Here is a 20,181-nt window from a genome sequence, read left to right on the forward strand (position 1 = left end):
TTAGTCTACCATAGTCTTAATCTAATTTTTTAATATAATTAATTTTAATTAAGTAATCAAATAAATTAAATATAAATATATCTAATCTAATCGTATAAAAAAATAGTATATTTTTTACAATTAAACATATATATATATATATATATATATATATGGGGAATAAAATATCACTTTAAGATGAGATTATTATTATTAATGATATATAAATATTAAAATTATATTAATACATTAATTAAAATACATTATTAGAAAAAAAATTGCAAGAATTAAAACAACTGAAATTTATTAACTTTAATTAGTAAAATTAGCATAAAATAAGAAAGAGATGATTAATTAGATTAAATAAATTAAAAAATATTACTAAGCAAAGCAAATGTCACAATAATTATATTCCTAATTAAAAAAATTAATTTAAATTTTTATTTAAAATAGACAATTAAAGATCACCAATAAATAAAAATAAATGGGATATAATAAAAAATAATTTTGATAGTATAAATAATTAAATTAAATTATTATATACAATTTTTATTTTTACCTTATTATAATTTAAGTTAACATTAATGGTAGAAAACTAATTTTAAATATCCCAATTTGTATTTTACAACATAATTAAAGTACAATTCATAATTTTTTATTTTGTGATTAATCAATATTTTTTTTAAATTTTTTTGTTAAGTATTCTGTATTTTGTGATTGATAAATTTTCTCTACAAAACACAACTTTGTGATGAATTATTATAATCATAATTAATTAAGAAATCAAGAAAAAATTATAAAAAAAGATCAAAATAGAGTAAAAATTTATTTTGAAACTAAAAATTTGTCAATTGTGCTAGAAATTCTAAAAATTTTATATCTTATTATATAATCAATTTTGTTACTCACTTCAACTTTATTATCCCTTTTGTATTCAAAAAAGTATATAATGTCACACTTATTTTAAAAAAGATAAAACTATTCAAATACACAGTATAATGTATAATTTAAGAACAATAAGATAAAAAAATATCTAGAATTTTATAATAGTATTTGAAATTTTCAATGACGATAATACAAAGAGTTTAAATCTACCAAATGAATTCAATAGTTACCCTCTGCACATCTTATTTAAATTTGTATTTTAAAATTTAATTTGTATCTTCTTTTTTTCTCCTAATATAAATTATTTTTGACAAAAAAATAGAGAAAAAATCTATTAGACTAATAAAATATTCTATCAAAAAATTATTATAAGGAGATTTATAATTAGAGAAGAAAATAATGAAAGTATTAATAATAATAAAGAAAAAGAAATGAAACTCGTATTAAAGAATGTTAGAATAGAAATAATAAATTTCATATTAATAATAATAATAATGCCGAGGAATGATATTGCTGCTTTAAGCTTCTAACCTCCGCTTTTGGCCATCGTTTTTTTTTTTTCTTTCTTTGCTTTTTTTATTTTAATTATCATGTCATAAAAAAATAAAGAACAATTCAAGAAAATGAAAACAGCAAGATCAATAGTAACTATACAAATTAAAATATATAAGAGAAAAACAAACTATTATATAATAGAATTAACATGAGTATATTTTATCATTAAATAAACAAAATTAACGCAAAACAAAATTTCACAAAGAGAAAAAAAAGAGTTAAAATATCCAACGTGATAAAAAGATTATTTTTATAATTTTATAAAACAATGAACTTCTAACTAAATTAAATTGTATTTATTATTATTATTATTAGAAATGGTAAAAGAGATCAGTAGAGAAAAAGTTTGTGTGTATTCAAGTTGTGTAGAATAATGCAATATAGAAGAGTATTTATAGGTGCTAAGAGAATCAAAATAATAAAGACGTAATATCCTATAATAAATATTCAGATATATTAAATAATGCTAATTGATCTAATTGATGCTAATTGTACTCTAACATCTCCCCTTAAACTATTTGAAACAACTAAATAAAAAAAAAGCATAAACTGATAGAACGGGTGCAGACAGAACTGCCGGAAGGAAGCGTAGACGAAACTGCTGGAAGGAAGCGCAGACGAAACTGCCACAAGAAAATCCAGACGAAACTGCTAGAAGGGAGCACAGACGAAACTATCGGAAGGGAGCGCAGACGAAACTGTCAGAAGAGAAAGGGGAGAGAGAGGAATAGAAAAAAGGTTTGTGGGTATTCAAGTTATGTAGAATGATACAATATAGAAGAGTATTTATAGGTAATAAGAGAATCGAAATAATAAAGACGTAATATCGTATAATAAATATTCAGATATATTGAAGAATGCTAATTGATCTAATTAATCATAATTATACTCTAATAATTATATTTAATTAATTGATATACATAATATTAAATTGTATGATACTTAAATATCTAATCAAATTAATTAGTTGCTATAATTAATCTATCGTAATGAATTGTATTTAATGAATTAAAAAAAATAAATTAGGAAACTCTCAGAAGCATGCCACGTTAGCTTTATCATTAAGTGTAAAAATTCAACTTTTATATAATAAAATAGATAAAAAATTAACAAAAATTCATCTATTTTATTTTTGAATCTATTTTTCACAATATTTATAATTAAAAATAATCTCTCAATTATAACAATTAAAACAGGAAAAGTTAATATAAAGTGAATTAAACGGGTAATCAAAATATGCGTTAAAAATTTGAGTAGTGCTAGGGAGCCAATGGCCTAAGCGTACAATTTTGGAACTCTAATACCATATCCTGAAACCACTCATCCCAAAAGTATAACCTGATAGGACAATGTAACACTAATAATCATATCTCTAATACTTTCTAAACTTTCATTGTACACATTGTACGCTTAGGTCATTGGCTCCCTATACTTTCTCTTATTAATTACATTTCCATTGGATTATTTGCCAGAGACCGGCCTCATCACAACCATTCATTAATTACCATCATGACTCACCATTCTGACGCCCATGCATGCACACGCTTCTAATTTCTAATAACGCCATCCCGTTACACAAATGCAACACACACCTTCTTACTCTCCATCTTCTTTATCTCGTCTGCACGCACGTGCACCGCAAAAACTAGGGCACAAAACCACGAGAGAGACCAAAAGTTACAAGACATTCTTGCTATGCTGAATTTGATGCTATGTTAAGAGGAATTATAATTAGAGGAACAAGTGATTTATCTTACTGAGATTGCATTTGAGAATTACTTTAACTGCTACTGGAATTGTAAGGAGAGATAAACTCTCCAATTCTTTTGCCTCTCCATATTGGAGGATCAAACGGAAGATTGTTTTCTTTAGAGGATAAAATAAAGTAAAATATACACACACACGTCATGTAGTTTATTCCTCTCGTTGACCCGTGTTAGAGGAACAAAAAATTTGAGGAGTTCGAGTAGCAAGAAATAGACAAGATGTCATCATTTCATTCATTGTCATTCAACTCTTTGCCATCCAACCATCCACTTTAAAATCGTTTGCAATCATACACCTTTAGCCAAATAAATCACTCCTCTTTATTATTTCACCCGTTATCGTTCATCAGAACATAGCAGTTGTTATAACTTATAAGAGCCTAAAAGGGTAGATAATTAGATATGTGTAGTTAAAGAGCTAAGAGACGTTCTTTCACATTCTTCATGCATGAAGTAATCTTGATCCTTAATATGAGATTTAAAGGTAGATGCTAGATAGGGTTAGGGGAGAATGAACATATTTTGCTCTAAAGAGAAGAATAATTTTTCCGGTGTCTATGAAGTTGGGATCCATCCAATCATACGTATCCAGTCCAACCCTGGATTAAGTGGATGGGGTTAGCTTAAGTTTTGCTTCAGAAAGCATGCTCTCAATCTTAATTAAAATGACTTTCGTGGATTTATGTCTCTCTCTTGTACACACCACATCTGGGTCATGGTCATAAGCAGTTTAATTGTTTAAAGAAGAGCGGCACAGTAACTCCAGGGATCGCAACATGATACATTTGAATTTGATTATTGCCTTGATTTCTAGACTTTTACAGAACAACTTATACATATTTGAAAACCGATCAACCCAAAATTTGGATTAAAGAAACAGAAAAATAATGAGGTGGAGAAGAAAAAAAAAAGGAATGCACCTAAAATGAATTGCCCCTACTAACAGCGACTGGACATTAATTTATACACAAAATTAGGCCACCCAAGTTAATAACAATATGGCCCAAGTTACCATGTTAGTGAATGGATCCGGTTCAAACTCGTGACCCTCTCTGCCAGCAGCGTTTGGCATTGATCGTCTCCTGAGACTGGTCCGAAAGGCATGCAGTATATATGTATTCCTTTACGACGGCAAATGTATTCTCTTGGACAAACTCATTTGCACTATGTTTCCTGTCTTCCTCAAAAGTACAAGCCATCTGATAGAGCAGCAAATTGCATTTCTGATCTATTTTAACATCATGAATTATGAGAGCCTTGAACCAACAAAGTAACACGCTTAGCACTGTCTGACCGAAAGCTGTCCCCCTTATAGGGAATCTGGAAGGATAAATCATATTCAGGATCCTCTCGAGACTTGATGCAACAATGCTATAAAAGATTATAAGTCCCCCTCCCGAGTTAATTAAGCTATGAAGTTACCTCAGATGGACTATCAGGAGGGAACCACCGCAGCAAAGCACCAAGATGTACCACGGCAGGAATTAACTTGAAAAGCAGAGGTGTAGTCACCTGCATTATTTCCACCAGCATAAGCTTCAAAATTTCTACGAATAACATAATCAACTAAAAATACCTGAGAATTCATAATCAAATCTTTATAAGATTACCCAAGAAATTGGCTATAATGTTCAACTTTAGAATAAGAATTCTTACACAGGAAGACCCAATATATTACTTCCAAGTCATAACCTAATGAAACTTTCGAAAGTTACTAATGATACCCTGCTTATAGATGTTTATGATTGTCAAATGAACAACAAAATGAATATAATATAGTTATGTACCTAAAGAAACATTACTAATTTGACCTCATGACAGATGAACACATTGGGATTGCTTGAAAGAACAATAAATCAACAATGTTTTATTAGAATACTATGTAAAACTATCATTCTGTCAAATAGTTGATGCATACCAGACTGAGAGCCGTTGTTCCAAGGAGTAATAGATACAACTTTCCCTGCAGTAAGGATCAGTTCAGTTGCATACAAGTATTTATAGGCAACAAAATAATAAAGTTCATACTTCAAATGGTAATAACACAGCCACGAAAAGTGCTACAGTTGTCTCCAACTACTTAGGAAGAAAAGGTACATTGTCTTCCTAAGCCTAAGCATAAGCACAAAGAAGCTCAAACCAACATTCGTGATGAAGCAATCACCTCCACTAGATGAAGATTTGAAGCACGACTGAGAAGAACAAAGGCAAACTCCCCAATTTGTGCCAAAGACATCCCAACCTACACATGTAGAATAACCTAAGGTTCCTCCGTCAATGAAACTTATGATGTAATCAACAAGTAGATGTAATTGTATTTACTGATGTCAAATCTTACAAGAAGTGAAGTCTTGTTGTTGTAACCAAACCCCTTGACAACAGATGCAGCTACAATTGTCTTTATGATGATCACCAGTATAACAGCTGCCAATAAGATGTCAACATGATTCCAAAGAAAATGGACATGTATAAGCATCCCAATGCTGGCCAAGAACAGTGCAGCAAAAAAGTTGCGAATTGGCTCAACCTAACATCAACAAATTGGGTAAGCTCAAGTAAGCATTAGAGAATATTCTTAAACTTATCTGCTTCAACAAGTTTCCCTGAAATTTAGTTGGGTACTGCCTTTAACTTATTAAGCTAAGTTGGCTTTGATAGATGGGACAAAAGAAGAGAAGATTATTATATCCTTCACCAAGGAAGATTTCATCGGAATAACTTTATGGCTACACAACATCAATGATAAAAATTTGAACAAAGAATAATCAAACAAGTAGCAAGAGCTAAGAGCCAAGAAGGAAGGGGGACCTATGTACCCTGTAACTACCAAGTCTTTTAATATATACGCCAACTCAACTTCATCTAAGTTGATGGCCCACAGAGAATAATAAAACTTTTATATGGCTACTCTGTTACATTGGAAATTCCTACTACTAATTTGAGGATAGAAAGAATAGGAACAAACACAATCAAAGGCCATTTTGCATTCTTCTACAATAGTTATGAAAAGATCAAACGGATGGAAATTTATAGAGGTTGGAGCCATTGGGAAGCTTCCAACTCCTAAAAACATAACATTTTGATAGTTTGAAAGTACAAAGAATATAAGATACTCAAAAAAAGAGAAAAGAAAAAAAAGGGGGGGGGGGGGAGGAGGGGGGGGGAGGGGGAGGTGTTACTTGTTCTAGTGTATGTTGACCAAGATCTGTTGTTGATATCATCACACCCGCAGCAAAGGAACCAAGTTCGAGACTTAAACCCAACTTATCACTACACTGAAATGAAATAACAAATTGTCAAAGGCGCAAAAGTTGTTTGGATGGCATCAGAGAAGAAAATATATAAAGAACGACCAGGACTTCATAATGACAAAGGGCAATCTCATAGATACTAGATTACAAAACAGACTATGATATATCCAGAAGGAAATACTTTTGCGAAGTAATGAAGATTAAGAATAGAAGAAGACACACCCAAGCCACAAGTAGGCAGAATGCCACTGATGCCAATTGATAAAGTTCATTGGTCTGCACAATAAAAAAGAAGTTAAACTAATGTATGAAGAAAACATTCAAATAGAAGAATATAGTTCTATTTTCACCTGAGATGATAGGCTTATCATAAGCCTAAGAAACCATGGTACACAAGTACGAGATACTATCGACAAAATGGCCAAAAAAGCAATTAAGATGACCAACCTGAAGCAAGGAAATTAGTAAAATCATAAGGAATAACCGAATAAGTAACTGAAATAGGTATATCATCCAAAAAAAAAAAAAGAAAAAAAAGAATTTAGTCAGATCAGCACATCAAATCAAAGTGGAACACAATCAATTGTATAATTTACTCACGATTTAGTCATGGATATTACTCCCTGAAGAACACCTGATGTTCCACCCAATACTGGAAGCAATGCAAAGAGCAAACCAACAGCACAATCCTGACAGGAACCAATGATTTTGAATATTGCATCAGAAATTGTGTGAGAGAAAACCTCAATAAAGAATATCAGCTTATAGCATTAGTCTGCACTCTGTTTTTAAGAATTGGTTGAAGAACTGTTCCAGTCATATATATGCATCTGAAATATAAACATAATAGTACAAACCTGCAGAATCAGTGTTCCAATTGTAACCTGACCATGAAGGGCATTGACACTATTCCTTTCCATCAAGAATTTCAAGACCTATGTGTCAAACAAGAAATAAAAGCGTTAAGTAGCAGTACTTTAACGCAGAAATAAAATATCTGAAGAGAAGTCTTGGTGTTACTTCAGGAAGAATAATACCATAAAAATTAAAGTGATAAATAAAGCTTAAATTCTTCAGAATTTATTCAATAAGTAACTTCACTAAACTACACCAGTCCAGTCACCAGGTCATGCCACATAAATTTCTCCTTGACAATCTAACACAAGTAGAAACAACGTGTTCAAGAAATTACCACTGCTGTCGAAGACATAGAAAGAAATGCACCCACAAATATTCCTTCAGATGATTTACCACCACATAGCTGCAGGAAAGATTTAAGTGAATTCATTTATAAAACAATTTCAACTATATATTAGCAAATGGACCCAAATCCAAAATTTAGTTTGTATATTTAATTAGAATCAAATCACCTTTGGATAGTATTGTAAAAATATCAAACATACCGTAGCTGTTATTCCACACAAGCACATAAATAAGAAAATTTGAAGTAGACCGCCAAGAATAGCCACCGCTCGAACAACTCGAAGCTGTAAAAATGAATAGACAGGTTCATAAAAAATATGGGTGAGCTAAAATTATGTGAGTATAAGCTAACTGAATATATAAGTATACAAGTCAACCTTTGTTGTTGAAAATTCTAATCCCAATGCAAAAAGCAAAAAGATAACACCAAATTGAGCAACAGTCTCAACCTGCAAGTGATGGAAGCAGTATATGAGATTATTAGAACCTAGAAGACAAATTGGTCTACATTTTTATTTACTACTCGATGTCAACATATCACATATGATGATATAAAGACATGATAAATAACATCTTGGTCCCACTCACATACTACCTTTCTTTTTAAATTATGTGACTGGAGAAAAGAAAGGCGGAATCTTAAGGGTACATAACAAAAGAATAAGGGCAACATACTTGGACCATTTCACTAACAAAACTCAAGCCACCAGGTCCAATGAGTGATCCTGCCAACAGATATCCTGTCATAACCTGAAATTTTGAATAAGTAACCACTCTTAAGATATATGGCAGAAATATAAATAGAAAAAGCAATTTTTATGTTCAAACCGGTTGTCCAGCACAAGCAAAGGCAATGCCACCACATGTTGCAGAAACAATGACAACCACAAGATCTGATATCAATCTGCAAATATGGCATACCAAACAGTTTTAGCAGCATCACTACTTCAAAGTTGCAACCACAGATACAGTTAATGCTACTTGAAGAGGAAAGAAAACTGAAAATGTAAAGAACAATAACTAAACCTCAAATCTACTTGAAGAACAGGATACTTTGACTTGGGATTGGAGATGATAAACACATTATCCTGAAGATGAATCAATAGAAAAACATTAAAAAAATATATTTTGAAAAAAAAAACCCTCCACTTTTAAGAAGATAGTGTACAGAAATTTCAAGCATATTATGATGAAGTTTTGGTAATAAATAGCATTCTCAAAGTTTGAAATATCACTTCAGGAGCTTGAATGAAACACACCTTTCGATCAATTAAGGTTGGCATATCCTCTGCACGATTCTCAGTATCCAAATGGAAAACATCATGAATATGAAATGATCTGACAGAAACTTATCAAATGTCATATAATGAAAATAGTTATATTATTGCCTTGTATTTTTAAAAGTCGGTTCCCTCTTATAAAAAGAAAAAAAAAATCCTATTCTTTCTTTAGGAAAGATGTGCTTACTTTTCTTCTTTGCTCTCATTTTTCTTGGACTTAACTCTAGCAACAGTTTCCAAAACAGCCTGTACAACGAGAAGGAAGGACATTAGACCATAAGTATATTCAATGGCTAATAATAACTCAAGCAGTCAAGCACATAAAACCCTAAAAGCATCATGAAATTCATCACCCGGCTAAAGAAATCTAAATCACGATTTGATGCATCATAAGAGAAATATGCATCTACGTCATTATCAATTGTGATTTCTATCCAAGCTCAATTCAATTCTCTTCTAACAAAATATCAACAGTGGACTTAAATTCCCAACAGAATGAACCATGACCAAGAGCTATACCTATATTACTGAAATCATGATGACTAGAGTGCTAGACACAATTGGCCCAGTATTGCTAAAAGCAATTCGCTACATACCTGCTGTTCAGCAACACTATTGTTGAAACCGCCAGCATCATTACCTGCAAAAGAATCCAAGTATATGCCAAAATTCATTTGAGTAAAATTTTCCACAATCACACGTGTCAGTTTATACCAACGCGTTCATTGAAAATAAAAGTAAATAGGAAGGTTGGATCAAATTACTTATATGCATTACATCCTATTCTCAATTTCTGTAAGAATACGTATTTTCAAGATAAGCACACACTTCTAAACTTTAACGTTACTTAAAATGTCCTCATGTCCTTGCATGATTTTAGAAATGGATGAAACTGATATAAGTAACTTCATATAGTCTTCCTGACAGGAAAATATTCGAAAGCCCAAAGGATTCCAGTGGTTCTCCTTGTTCATCATAAAAACCGAAACGAAATGCATTACTAAGAGAATAAAGAAAGCAGAAGAATCTAAACCGGAAGCACGTCCAGCTCACAATTCAAATCCGGAAATTACAGATTAAGGCATTCAAAGGAAATTGGAACTGCAACCTCACGGCATTTCAGAATATTCATATTTCACAGGCATAACTCATAAACACGATCAGAAGAGGTTCGGCTACCAAATTAAACAAGCCAAATACAGAAAATGTGTATGAATAAGAAAAAGTGAAAAGAACGTAGATCTGCGAACCTTCATTCTGCTCATTCTCGGGGAACTCTCTCTCGAGCGCCCGATCAATCATGTTGGCGAAGCTATCCTCGCCGGATCTCGCAAGCGAGGCATTGCCGGTGGCGGTTGCGTTGGCTCCCCGGAGGAGAAGCTCCGGCTCGGACTCCGACTCAGCAGCGACGAGAGAGAAGAATGAGGGGCAAAAGAGAAGCAGGTCGCAGAGAAGGAGGATGTTAAGAATCGAATGCGATAACAACCTCATCTCCCAGACGAGAGAGAGAGAGAGAGAGAGAGAGAGAGAGAGAGAACGGGAGAGTTGGCTACACTGCCGGAGAATTAATAAGAGGAAGGTGGTTGGCGCGCGAAAATGGCTATGTTACGCAAAGGAAGATGCAGCAGAGGGAAAATGTGTGAAAGCAGTGAGAGCGAAAGGGGAAAGAAGCGTTGTGTTGTGGAGTGTAAGTGTGAAAGTACCAAATCATCCTCCAATCCTCCATGTTCTGCGACTGCAGTGAGGAGGGCAGAACTCAACTATGCTCATTCAGGCGCGTGTTACACAGTGCACCCCCCAAAAGAATAACATAATGGGAAGTGTTACCCACAAAGTAAATTTTGTGATTTGTAATTATTAATTAATTATTATTAATATTTTTAATAGTATAAAATGTTATAAAATAAAAGATATATATAAAATAAAATTGTATAAATAGAAGATTTTAGTATTAAAATAATTAGTTCAATAATAATTTATATATATATAATAAAATTATATGTTGTATTGTGTATATATATACAAAGATAGAAAGAAGTATTAAAAATAAAGAGAGAGAATCGCATTTGTTTATTGTTACAATCTCAATATAATAAAGATGATTAATATTGCTATTAATATTATATGTAAAGAGTAATAGAAAATAGAATTTAAAATACTTATAAAATAAAAGAAGAGAAAGAATTATAGTAAAAATATAAGGAGAAGAGTATTTGATTGCAGCATAAAAGAGGATTGATTTATTATTATTTGCTTGTGTATGAAAAGAAAGGGAGAATGGTATTTTTTGTTCTGTTACATTCACAGAGGTTCACCTCCTATTTATAAGCTTATGGAAGGGATATTGTCAACCTTCATTTATTTCATTCTCTTTTGAGAATGTAAACTTTATATAGGAAATGGGCATCCACGTCCCATTCCTATCACAACACTCCCCCTTAGATGACCATTTAGGATTATTGCCTCATTAAAACCTTACTAAAGAAAACCCTGTGGGAAAAACCTTAGTGAAGGAAAAAGAGTACAATATCCTTTGTGATTGGGACTGCCTCATTAAAAACCTTGTCAAGAAAAACCCAATGGAAAAAAACCTGACCAAGGAAAAAAGAGTACAGTCTCCCCCTCTTGCCGACATCATTTAACGTCTCGAAATCGGCGCATCCCAATCTCATGTACCAATCTTTCAAAGGAGGATTTTGGGAGTGACTTTGTAAATAAATCTGCCAGATTGTCACTTGAACGGATCTGTTGGACATCAATTGTCCCTTGATTTTGAAGATCATAAGTGAAGAAGAATTTGGGAGAAATATGCTTTGTTCTATCACCTTTGATGTATCCACCCTTAAGTTGAGCAATGCATGCTGTATTATCTTCAAACAGGACAGTTGGAGCTATCTTATGATCAATTAGTCCACATGATGACAGAATATATTGAATTAGACTTCTCAGCCAAAAACACTCGCGACTAGCTTCATGAATCGCCAGTATTTCAGCATGATTAGAGGAGGTTGCTGCTATCGTCTGTTTCGTGGACCTCCATGATATAGCTGTTCCACCATATGTAAACAGATATCCTGTTTGAGATCTCCCTTTATGTGGATCAGACAAGTATCCAGCATCTGCATAGCCAACTAGTTGTGACTTGGATCCATAGGGATAAAACAATCCCATATCAACCGTTCCATGAAGATATCGAAAAATTTGTTTGATTCCACTCCAATGTCTTCTGGTTGGAGAGGAACTATACCTTGCTAGTAAATTCACCGCGAATGATATGTCAGGTCGCGTATTATTAGCAAGATACATTAGCGCTCCAATGGCACTAAGATATGGTACTTCAGGACCAAGGATATCTTCATTTTCTTCTTTAGGGCGGAATTGATCCTTTTTCACATCCAAAGATCTTACGATCATTGGGGTATTTAATGGATGTGACTTATCCATATAAAATCTTTTCAAGATCTTTTCTGTGTATGTTGTTTGATGAATAAAGATCCCACCTTTTATATGCTCGATCTGCAGGCCGAGACAAAACTTAGTCTTTCCAAGATCTTTCATCTCAAACTCTTCTTTTAGAGTTTTTATAATTGTTGGAATCTCTTCAGGAGTCCTAATGATATTTAAATCATCAACGTACACAGCAATTATAACGAATCCAGATGCAGATTTCTTTATAAAAACACATGGACAGATATCATCATTCTTGAATCCGTTTTTGGCCAGATACTCAGTAAGACGATTATACCACATTCGTCCAGATTGCTTTAGACCATATAAAGATCTTTGCAATTTGACTGAGTATAACCCTTGCGAATATTCATTGGATGGTTTAGATATCTTTAGTCCTTCAGGGACTTTCATATAGATATCTCGATCTAATGAGCCGTATAAGTAGGCTGTTACCACATCCATTAAATGCATATGCAGTTTATGATATGCAGATAAACTGACCAAATAACGCAATGTTATCGCATCCACTACAGGGGAATACGTTTCTTCATAATCTATACCGGGCCTTTGTGAAAAACCTTGTGCTACAAGTCGGGCTTTATAGCGCACAACTTCATTTTTCTTATTTCGTTTTCTCACAAATACCCACTTATATCCAACAGGTTTTACATCTTCAGGTGTACGGACTACAGGTCCAAAGACTTCACGTTTTGCAAGTGAGTCTAATTCAGCCTTCATGGCTGCTTCCCATTTTGGCCAATCATTTCTTTGTCGACATTCTTCAACTGATCTTGGCTCAATATCCTTACTTTCATGCATGATATTTAATGCCACATTATATGCAAATATTTCATTGACAATTGTCTTATTTCGGTCCCATTTCTCTCCTATAAAGACATAATTTATCGAGATCTCGTCATTTTCACAATTTTCAGGTACCTGAGCGTCTTCTGGTGTTATATCAGAATTTTGGACAACTGTATGTGTCTTTACTATGTCTTTTTCAACAGGAATATTATTTACCTCTTTTCTCTTTCGAGGATTTTTGTCTTTGGAACCGACAGGCCTGCCACGCTTCTGGCGTGTATTTGCTTCCGTGGCTATTTGTCCTACTGGGACATCAATTCGAATTGGGACATTTTCCGCCCTGCCACGCTTCTGGCATGAATTTGCTTCAGTGGCTACTTGTCCTACTGGGACGTCAATTCGAATTGAGGTATTTTTCGCTGGTATGTAAGATTTGGTTATCCTCTTTGTATCGGAAAATGCATCAGGCAGTTCATTTGCTATTCTTTGCAAATGTATAATCTTTTGAACTTCTAGTTCACCTTGCCCTGATCGAGGATCTAAATGCATCAATGATGATGCATTCCAATTAAGTTCCTTTTCAGGAAGCTTATTCTCTCCCCCTAATGTTGGAAATTTTGATTCATCAAAATGACAATCCGCAAACCGGGCTTTAAACACATCACCAGTTTGTATCTCAAGATACCTCACTATAGAGGGAGAATCATATCCAACATATATCCCCAATTTTCTTTGGGGTCCCATTTTGGTGCGATTAGGTGGTGCAATGGGAACATATATCGCACACCCAAATATTCTTAAATGGGAAACATTTGGCTGCTGGCCAAAAGCTAATTGTATAGGAGAGAATTGATGATAACTCGTTGGCCTCAAACGAATAAGTGCTGCGGCATGTAAAATAGCATGCCCCCAAACCGAGGTTGGGAGATTTGTTCTCATAAGCAAGGGTCTAACAATTAATTGGAGGCACTTAATAAGTGATTCTGCTAACCCATTTTGTGTGTGAACATAAGCTACTGGATGTTCAACACTTATTCCATTAGCCATACAATAAGCATCAAAAGCTTGGGAAGTAAATTCACCAGCATTATCAAGACGAATTGCTTTAATTGGATTTTCTGGAAATTGTGCTTTTAATCGAATAATTTGAGCTAGTAATCTCGCAAACGCCAGGTTGCGAGAAGATAATAAGCACACATGTGACCATCTCGAAGATGCGTCTATCAGGACCATAAAATATCTAAAAGATCCACATGGTGGATGAATAGGTCCACATATATCACCTTGAATCCTTTCTAGGAATTCAGGGGACTCAAATCCAATCTTTACCGGTGATGGCCTTAAAATTAACTTCCCTCGAGAACATGCAGCACAACAAAATTCACTAGTTTTAAGAATCTTCTGGTTCTTTAGTGAATATCCATGAGAGTTTTCAATAATTCTTCTCATCATGGTTGCTCCCGGATGACCCAAACGGTCGTGCCAAGTTATGAATTCATTTGGGCTAGTAAGCTTCTGGTTTACAGTGGCATGTGATTCAATTGCACTAATCTTAGTATAATACAACCCAGATGAAAGAGAGGGTAATTTTTCTAATATAACTTTCTTATTTTAATCATGAGTTGTGATATATAAATACTCATGATTTCCCTCATTCATAGTCTCAATATGATATCCATTTCGTCGAATATCTTTAAAGCTCAACAAGTTTCTTCGAGACTTGGTAGACAACAGTGCATTATTTATTATAAATTTTGTTCCTCCAGGAAACAAAATTATAGCTCTTCCGGAGCCTTCTATCACATTGCCTGAGCCAATAATAGTGTTAACATATTCCTCTTTTGGCACAAGATGGGTAAAATATATATCACTTTTGAGAATAGTGTGCAAACTTGCACTATCCGCAAGGCATACATCTTCATTACATATCCTTGCCATTCTTCAAAAACAAATAATAATAAAATGAATAGTATGCACAGTTAAATTGAATACTTGATCAGAATTATTTTTCTAAGAAACACTGTACATAAAATAATGTCATATACTAAAATTTTATTTTAAAATTTGACACATTTAATAATTTCAAAATTCATATTAATATTTCATTATTTATGTACATCACATTTGAAACTTAAATACATAGAAAATAAAACTTAACAATAAGTTCTTTACATTATTTATTTACATATATACTTCACAATCCCACATATTAAACTATTCCATCATTGATCAAATAACCAATATTTCCTTCAGGGTCCTCAAAGAAATCAGATACATCATAATGAGTGGTGGAGTTCTCAGCATCATTTGAAACAAAATTTGTTTCCTTTCCTTTGTCGTTCTTTTTCAAAGATGCCTGGTAAAGATCGACTAGGTGCCTTGGGGTACGACAGGTACGTGACCAATGGCCCTTTCCACCACAGCGGAAACACTTCTCCTCGGTTGATTTATTCTGCCCGATATTCCTTTCTTTGTCCCACTTCTGGTGAGATCCTCTTTTTTGAACATAATTCTTTTTCCTTCCATAATTTTTCTTGTTATTAAAAGCTTGCCATTTACCTCTTCTGGGGTAATGATTTGTCACATTTACTTCAGGAAATGGGGCGGCGCCAGTTGGGCGCGCTTCATGATTTTTCAATAACAACTCATTGTTGCGTTCGGCAACAAGAAGGCAAGAAATTAACTCAGAATATTTTTTAAACCCTTTCTCTCGATACTGCTGCTGCAGGAGCACATTCGAGGCATGGAAGGTTGAGAAAGTTTTCTCCAACATATCATGATCAGTTATTTTTTCCCCACACAATTTCATTCGTGAGGTGATTCGAAACATTGCAGAATTATATTCATTTATAGATTTAAAATCTTGTAAACACAAATGCGTCCATTCATATCGGGCCTGAGGAAGTATTACCGTTTTCTGATGATTATGCCTTTCTTCAAGGTCTTTCCAAAGATCTGCAGGATCTTTTAATGTAAGATATTCATTTTTCAATCTTTCGTCAAGATGACGACGGAGAAAAATCATGGCTTTAACTTTATCCTTCTGGGATGCATTATTTTCAGCTTTAATGGTATCTCCAAGATCCATTGAATCAAGATGGATTTCAACATCTAGTATCCATGATAAATAATTGTTTCCAGATATATCAAGAGCATTGAATTCAAGATGAGAGAGATTCGACATAATGAAAATTTGTTACCTGAGTCTTCCTAAAAATTTGATCAGAGTCTCGTGCTGATAACGTGTTGTAAAATAAAAGATATATATAAAATAAAGTTGTATAAATAGAAGACTCTAGTATTAAAATAATTAGCTCAATAATAATTTATATATATATAATAAAATTATATATTGTATTGTGTATATATATATATATACAAATATAGAAAGAAGTATTAAAAATAAAGAGAGAGAGAATCGCATTTGTTTATTGTTACAATCTCAATATAATAAAGATGATTAATATTGCTATTAATATTATATGTAAAGAGTAATAGAAAATAGAATTTAAAATACTTATAAAATAAAAGAAGAGAAAGAATTATAGTAGAAATATAAGGAGAAGAGTATTTGATTGCAACATAAAAGAGGATTGATTTATTATTATTTGCTTGTGTATGAAAAGAAAGGGAGAATGGTATTTTTTGTTCTGTTACATTCACGGAGGTTCACCTCCTATTTATAAGCTTATGGAAGGGATATTGTCAACCTTCATTTATTTCGTTCTCTTTTGAGAATGTAAACTTTATATAGGAAATGAACATCCACGTCCCATTCTTATCATAACATAAAATTATATTTTATGATGTGAGATTAGTTATTTTTTTATTTTTAGTTAAATGTTAACTAAATTTTAATAAAAATATTAATTTCTACACTTTTTCTATCAAATGCCAATTACTATAAATTAAGGGCACGTTACACAATAAGTTTTTTTTTTTTTTTTTTTGGCATGACTTTCACAATAACGAGAGGTGTTTGTCAAAAGACAATAAGCAGTTATGGCCCAAAAAGGAAACAACAAACTAATAAGCCAGCATCAGTAACCCAAAATATTTGGGCTAGAGTAACAAAATAGAATGGTCATGTCAATGTTCAGTACAATTTTTTAATTAAATATTTACAACTTTTTGTCACCATAAAAAATAACAAAATTTTATTTGCTATATATTATTCGACGGGATAAATATTGATAATCGATAAGCCAAAGCCGATTTCATGATAATAGGAGACTGGGGGAGGAGTTGTTGAAAGGAGAATTTGAAAAGAATTCAAATTCAACATAGTTGCTTATAAATCGACGATTTGTAAAGGATTTGAGGTGGTCTCAGTAATATGGTATTGGAAAGAGATTTTCGATTTTTAATCTTTTTAACTAACAAAGAAATCAGCTTTTAAACTTGGTAAACGTGGAGTATGAGATTGATGGAAGATATCTTTAAATAAAATGGCAAGCGATGAATAAAGAGTTAATTTTTTTTTTTTAAAAAAAGCAGTCAGACATACATTCAAACTCCAGCAATTTTTTAAGCAGGCTTGCTATACATACAAGTCTTTTTGGCTTACAAACTATACAAGTTAGCCCAAACTCAAAAAAAAATTATGCGCACTACCTCCTTAACAATCGAGGGTACACGCACGCGCCTTAATCAACTGTTGCGTTTTTCCAAAACACGCTCATTATGACAGACTCTTCCTCTTCTTTCTCAATCAAAACCCAAACCGTCAAGATTCAAGCCACATTCGAAACAAACTACAATTCTGAAGAAACGTTTCAACTCCTCGCGAAGAGTAGAAGAAATCAAGAAGAAAAGATACAAATCTCCATCAAAAATCACCAGAAAGAAGGAAGAAACATTATTCAAGGTACTGTTTTAATGTTCTTCTAAGTTTTTCACATTTCTGTTATATGAAATCGAAGCACTATATCGTCAGTATTTCTCTCTCTATTTCACTGTTCTTGGTTTAGATCTCATATTACTGTTCTGATGACATTGTTCTTCGTTTACGCTATTTCACGTACTTCTAGCGAATGCTTTAACGTGTGTTTTGATCTGTTTTGGTACACGTTTTGTGGATGTTTACATGTTTTTTAAGTAGGTTTATGCATGCTTACATGAAAGACTCTTCCTCTTCTAAATGAATTTTGGGTGTACTTGGCAGATTTTTGGGTGTATATGTCGGACTTGGCATGCGACTATTGCTTCTAGTGGCATTTCGAACTTAAATATATTTTTGAACTCATATAATCCAAAAAATGTAGAGGTGTATGGGACTGATATATATATTAGGATTATCGAAGTCTAACTGGTACTGTTCTAATTGTGCTTGACCTTGTAGTGTCATTTTATACATGTTTGGTTGATTTGGATATGATTTTGAACTCATTTAATTTCGTTTAATTGAAAAAACAAAATGTTTATGGGACTAGATTTGGGTGTATGTGGCTGATATTTGGGTCTATCTGACTGATATATGGGTGTATGTCTCTGATTTTTTGTTGTATTTTTTATCTATTGACAGCATCTCTTTTTTATTGCAGTAAAAATGGCAAGCAAGAACCAAGGTGGAAAAAATACAACGTAAGCACAAATATATGTCTTAGAACAAGTCAATTTTTCCTAATACAAATATATCTTATTTTAATGACTCTAATTTTTCTTTGTTTACAGCAAACCAAAGACTTGAAGTGTGCAACCAGATTGTTGAGTGAAAAATTTGAAAATATGAGCGAGGCAAAGAAAGCGATTGTTTGGGAATTAGGTTTTGGTGGACTGATGCACATCTCGCCAATGAAGGTGCATCACAAACTATTAAAGGAGTTGGCTAACTCCTTTAAATTGGGGAAAAACACACTTGAAACAAGCTACGGTTCGTTTAGAGTTAAACCCAGCACATAGGGGCTGCGCTTGGCCTTAATGCATTAGGTAACTGATTACAGGAAATCTATATACTTCCATTCTTCGTAATATCTTATTCTGCTATCATGTAATCAAGGAATAGAAATAGGTGTATATGAGTGATGTTTAGGTGTATTTCAAGTGATTTTCAATGTAACTTGTTTTCTTTTTTGTAGGAGATTTATTTCCTTAGAAAGTTAGTTATAAGAAACTTTCTGAAGAGAACAAACAGATTTTTAGAAGATTCCAGCGGAAGACTCTAAAAAATCTGACGGATGAGATGATGAGTATTGGTGTTGAAAATGAACAGGATCGCCTGATGTTCAAGAGGATTTTCATCCTCTAGATACAGATGGCATTTCTGCTGCCAACAACAATAAACAAAATCTCTCATGTTCACCTAGCTCCAATTTTTAAGATGGACAAAATAAAGGAGGGCAACTAGGAAGCCCATGTGCTTATTTTCATCATCAAGGGCATAACTAATTACAATCTAAAAAATAAAAAATCAATCAACGGCTGCCTCTTTGCCTTGATGATACTCTATTTCCATCTGTCAAAAAACAAAGATAAGAAAGGAGAAGAAAGACCTGCACGACCCTTGATTACCAATTTGAATAGAGAGCAGTTGGTTGAAAGGATGAGAGTAGAAATGGATGGACATATGGTAAGTGAACAGAATACCTTGGGTATATTTTATTTACGTAGATGTTGTTAACTAACATTTCTATTGTTTCAGGGAATCGTAAAGATGGAAAAAACAAAAAAGAAATTGAAACAAATGAAGGAAAAAGAAAAGAAAGAAAAAAACAAAAAAAAAGGCAAGTTCATCATCATCTGAGAGTGATGCATCTGAAAGTGAAGTTGATTCTTCCTCTGAGTTTGAGTATGAAGAAGACTCAGAGGAAGTAAAAAGGAAACAACCCACCCGAACGGCCAAAAGGTAAGTAATATATTTGGGTGTATTTTGTCACTTTTAGGGTATTTTTTACTAATGATTGTTTACCTTGCAGAATGGAATTCAAAAAAAGGAAGCAGATTCAGGAGGATTCCAATTCAGAAACTGAATCGAATGATGAGTAAGATTCTAAAATTATCATTGCT

The 20,181-nt window shown here is 33.0% G+C and overlaps 1 protein-coding gene across 3 annotated transcripts; it reads right to left on the minus strand.

Moving 5' to 3' along the window:
* Positions 1 to 3,952: 3,952 nt before the first annotated feature.
* LOC112732359 (K(+) efflux antiporter 4) lies at positions 3,953 to 10,704 on the minus strand. Of its 3 annotated transcripts, none has more exons than XR_011869803.1 (20): positions 10,170 to 10,704; positions 9,516 to 9,559; positions 9,107 to 9,165; positions 8,899 to 8,977; positions 8,666 to 8,727; positions 8,468 to 8,543; positions 8,315 to 8,389; positions 8,017 to 8,088; positions 7,840 to 7,923; positions 7,629 to 7,697; positions 7,294 to 7,371; positions 7,037 to 7,125; positions 6,787 to 6,883; positions 6,659 to 6,712; positions 6,365 to 6,460; positions 5,524 to 5,712; positions 5,350 to 5,445; positions 5,104 to 5,148; positions 4,608 to 4,697; positions 3,953 to 4,505 (listed from the first exon to the last, which is right to left on the minus strand). XR_011869803.1 is itself a non-coding variant. In XM_025781061.3 (20 exons), exons 1-20 carry the CDS (start codon positions 10,408 to 10,410, stop codon positions 4,425 to 4,427), a joined length of 1,758 nt encoding a protein of 585 aa, XP_025636846.1. In that variant the 5' UTR covers positions 10,411 to 10,691; the 3' UTR covers positions 3,953 to 4,424. The 3 variants fall into 3 exon arrangements, 2 of the variants coding, with proteins under 2 accessions (XP_025636846.1, XP_025636848.1); XM_025781061.3 differs by having other exon boundaries at positions 5,350 to 5,427; positions 10,170 to 10,691; XM_025781063.3 differs by lacking the exons at positions 3,953 to 4,505; positions 4,608 to 4,697; positions 5,104 to 5,148 and having other exon boundaries at positions 5,214 to 5,445; positions 10,170 to 10,691.
* Between the last annotated feature and the right edge of the window lie 9,477 nt (positions 10,705 to 20,181).

Source organism: Arachis hypogaea, chromosome 13 (genome assembly GCF_003086295.3).
Source record: "Arachis hypogaea cultivar Tifrunner chromosome 13, arahy.Tifrunner.gnm2.J5K5, whole genome shotgun sequence".
Classification (NCBI taxonomy): Eukaryota; Viridiplantae; Streptophyta; class Magnoliopsida; order Fabales; family Fabaceae; genus Arachis; species Arachis hypogaea.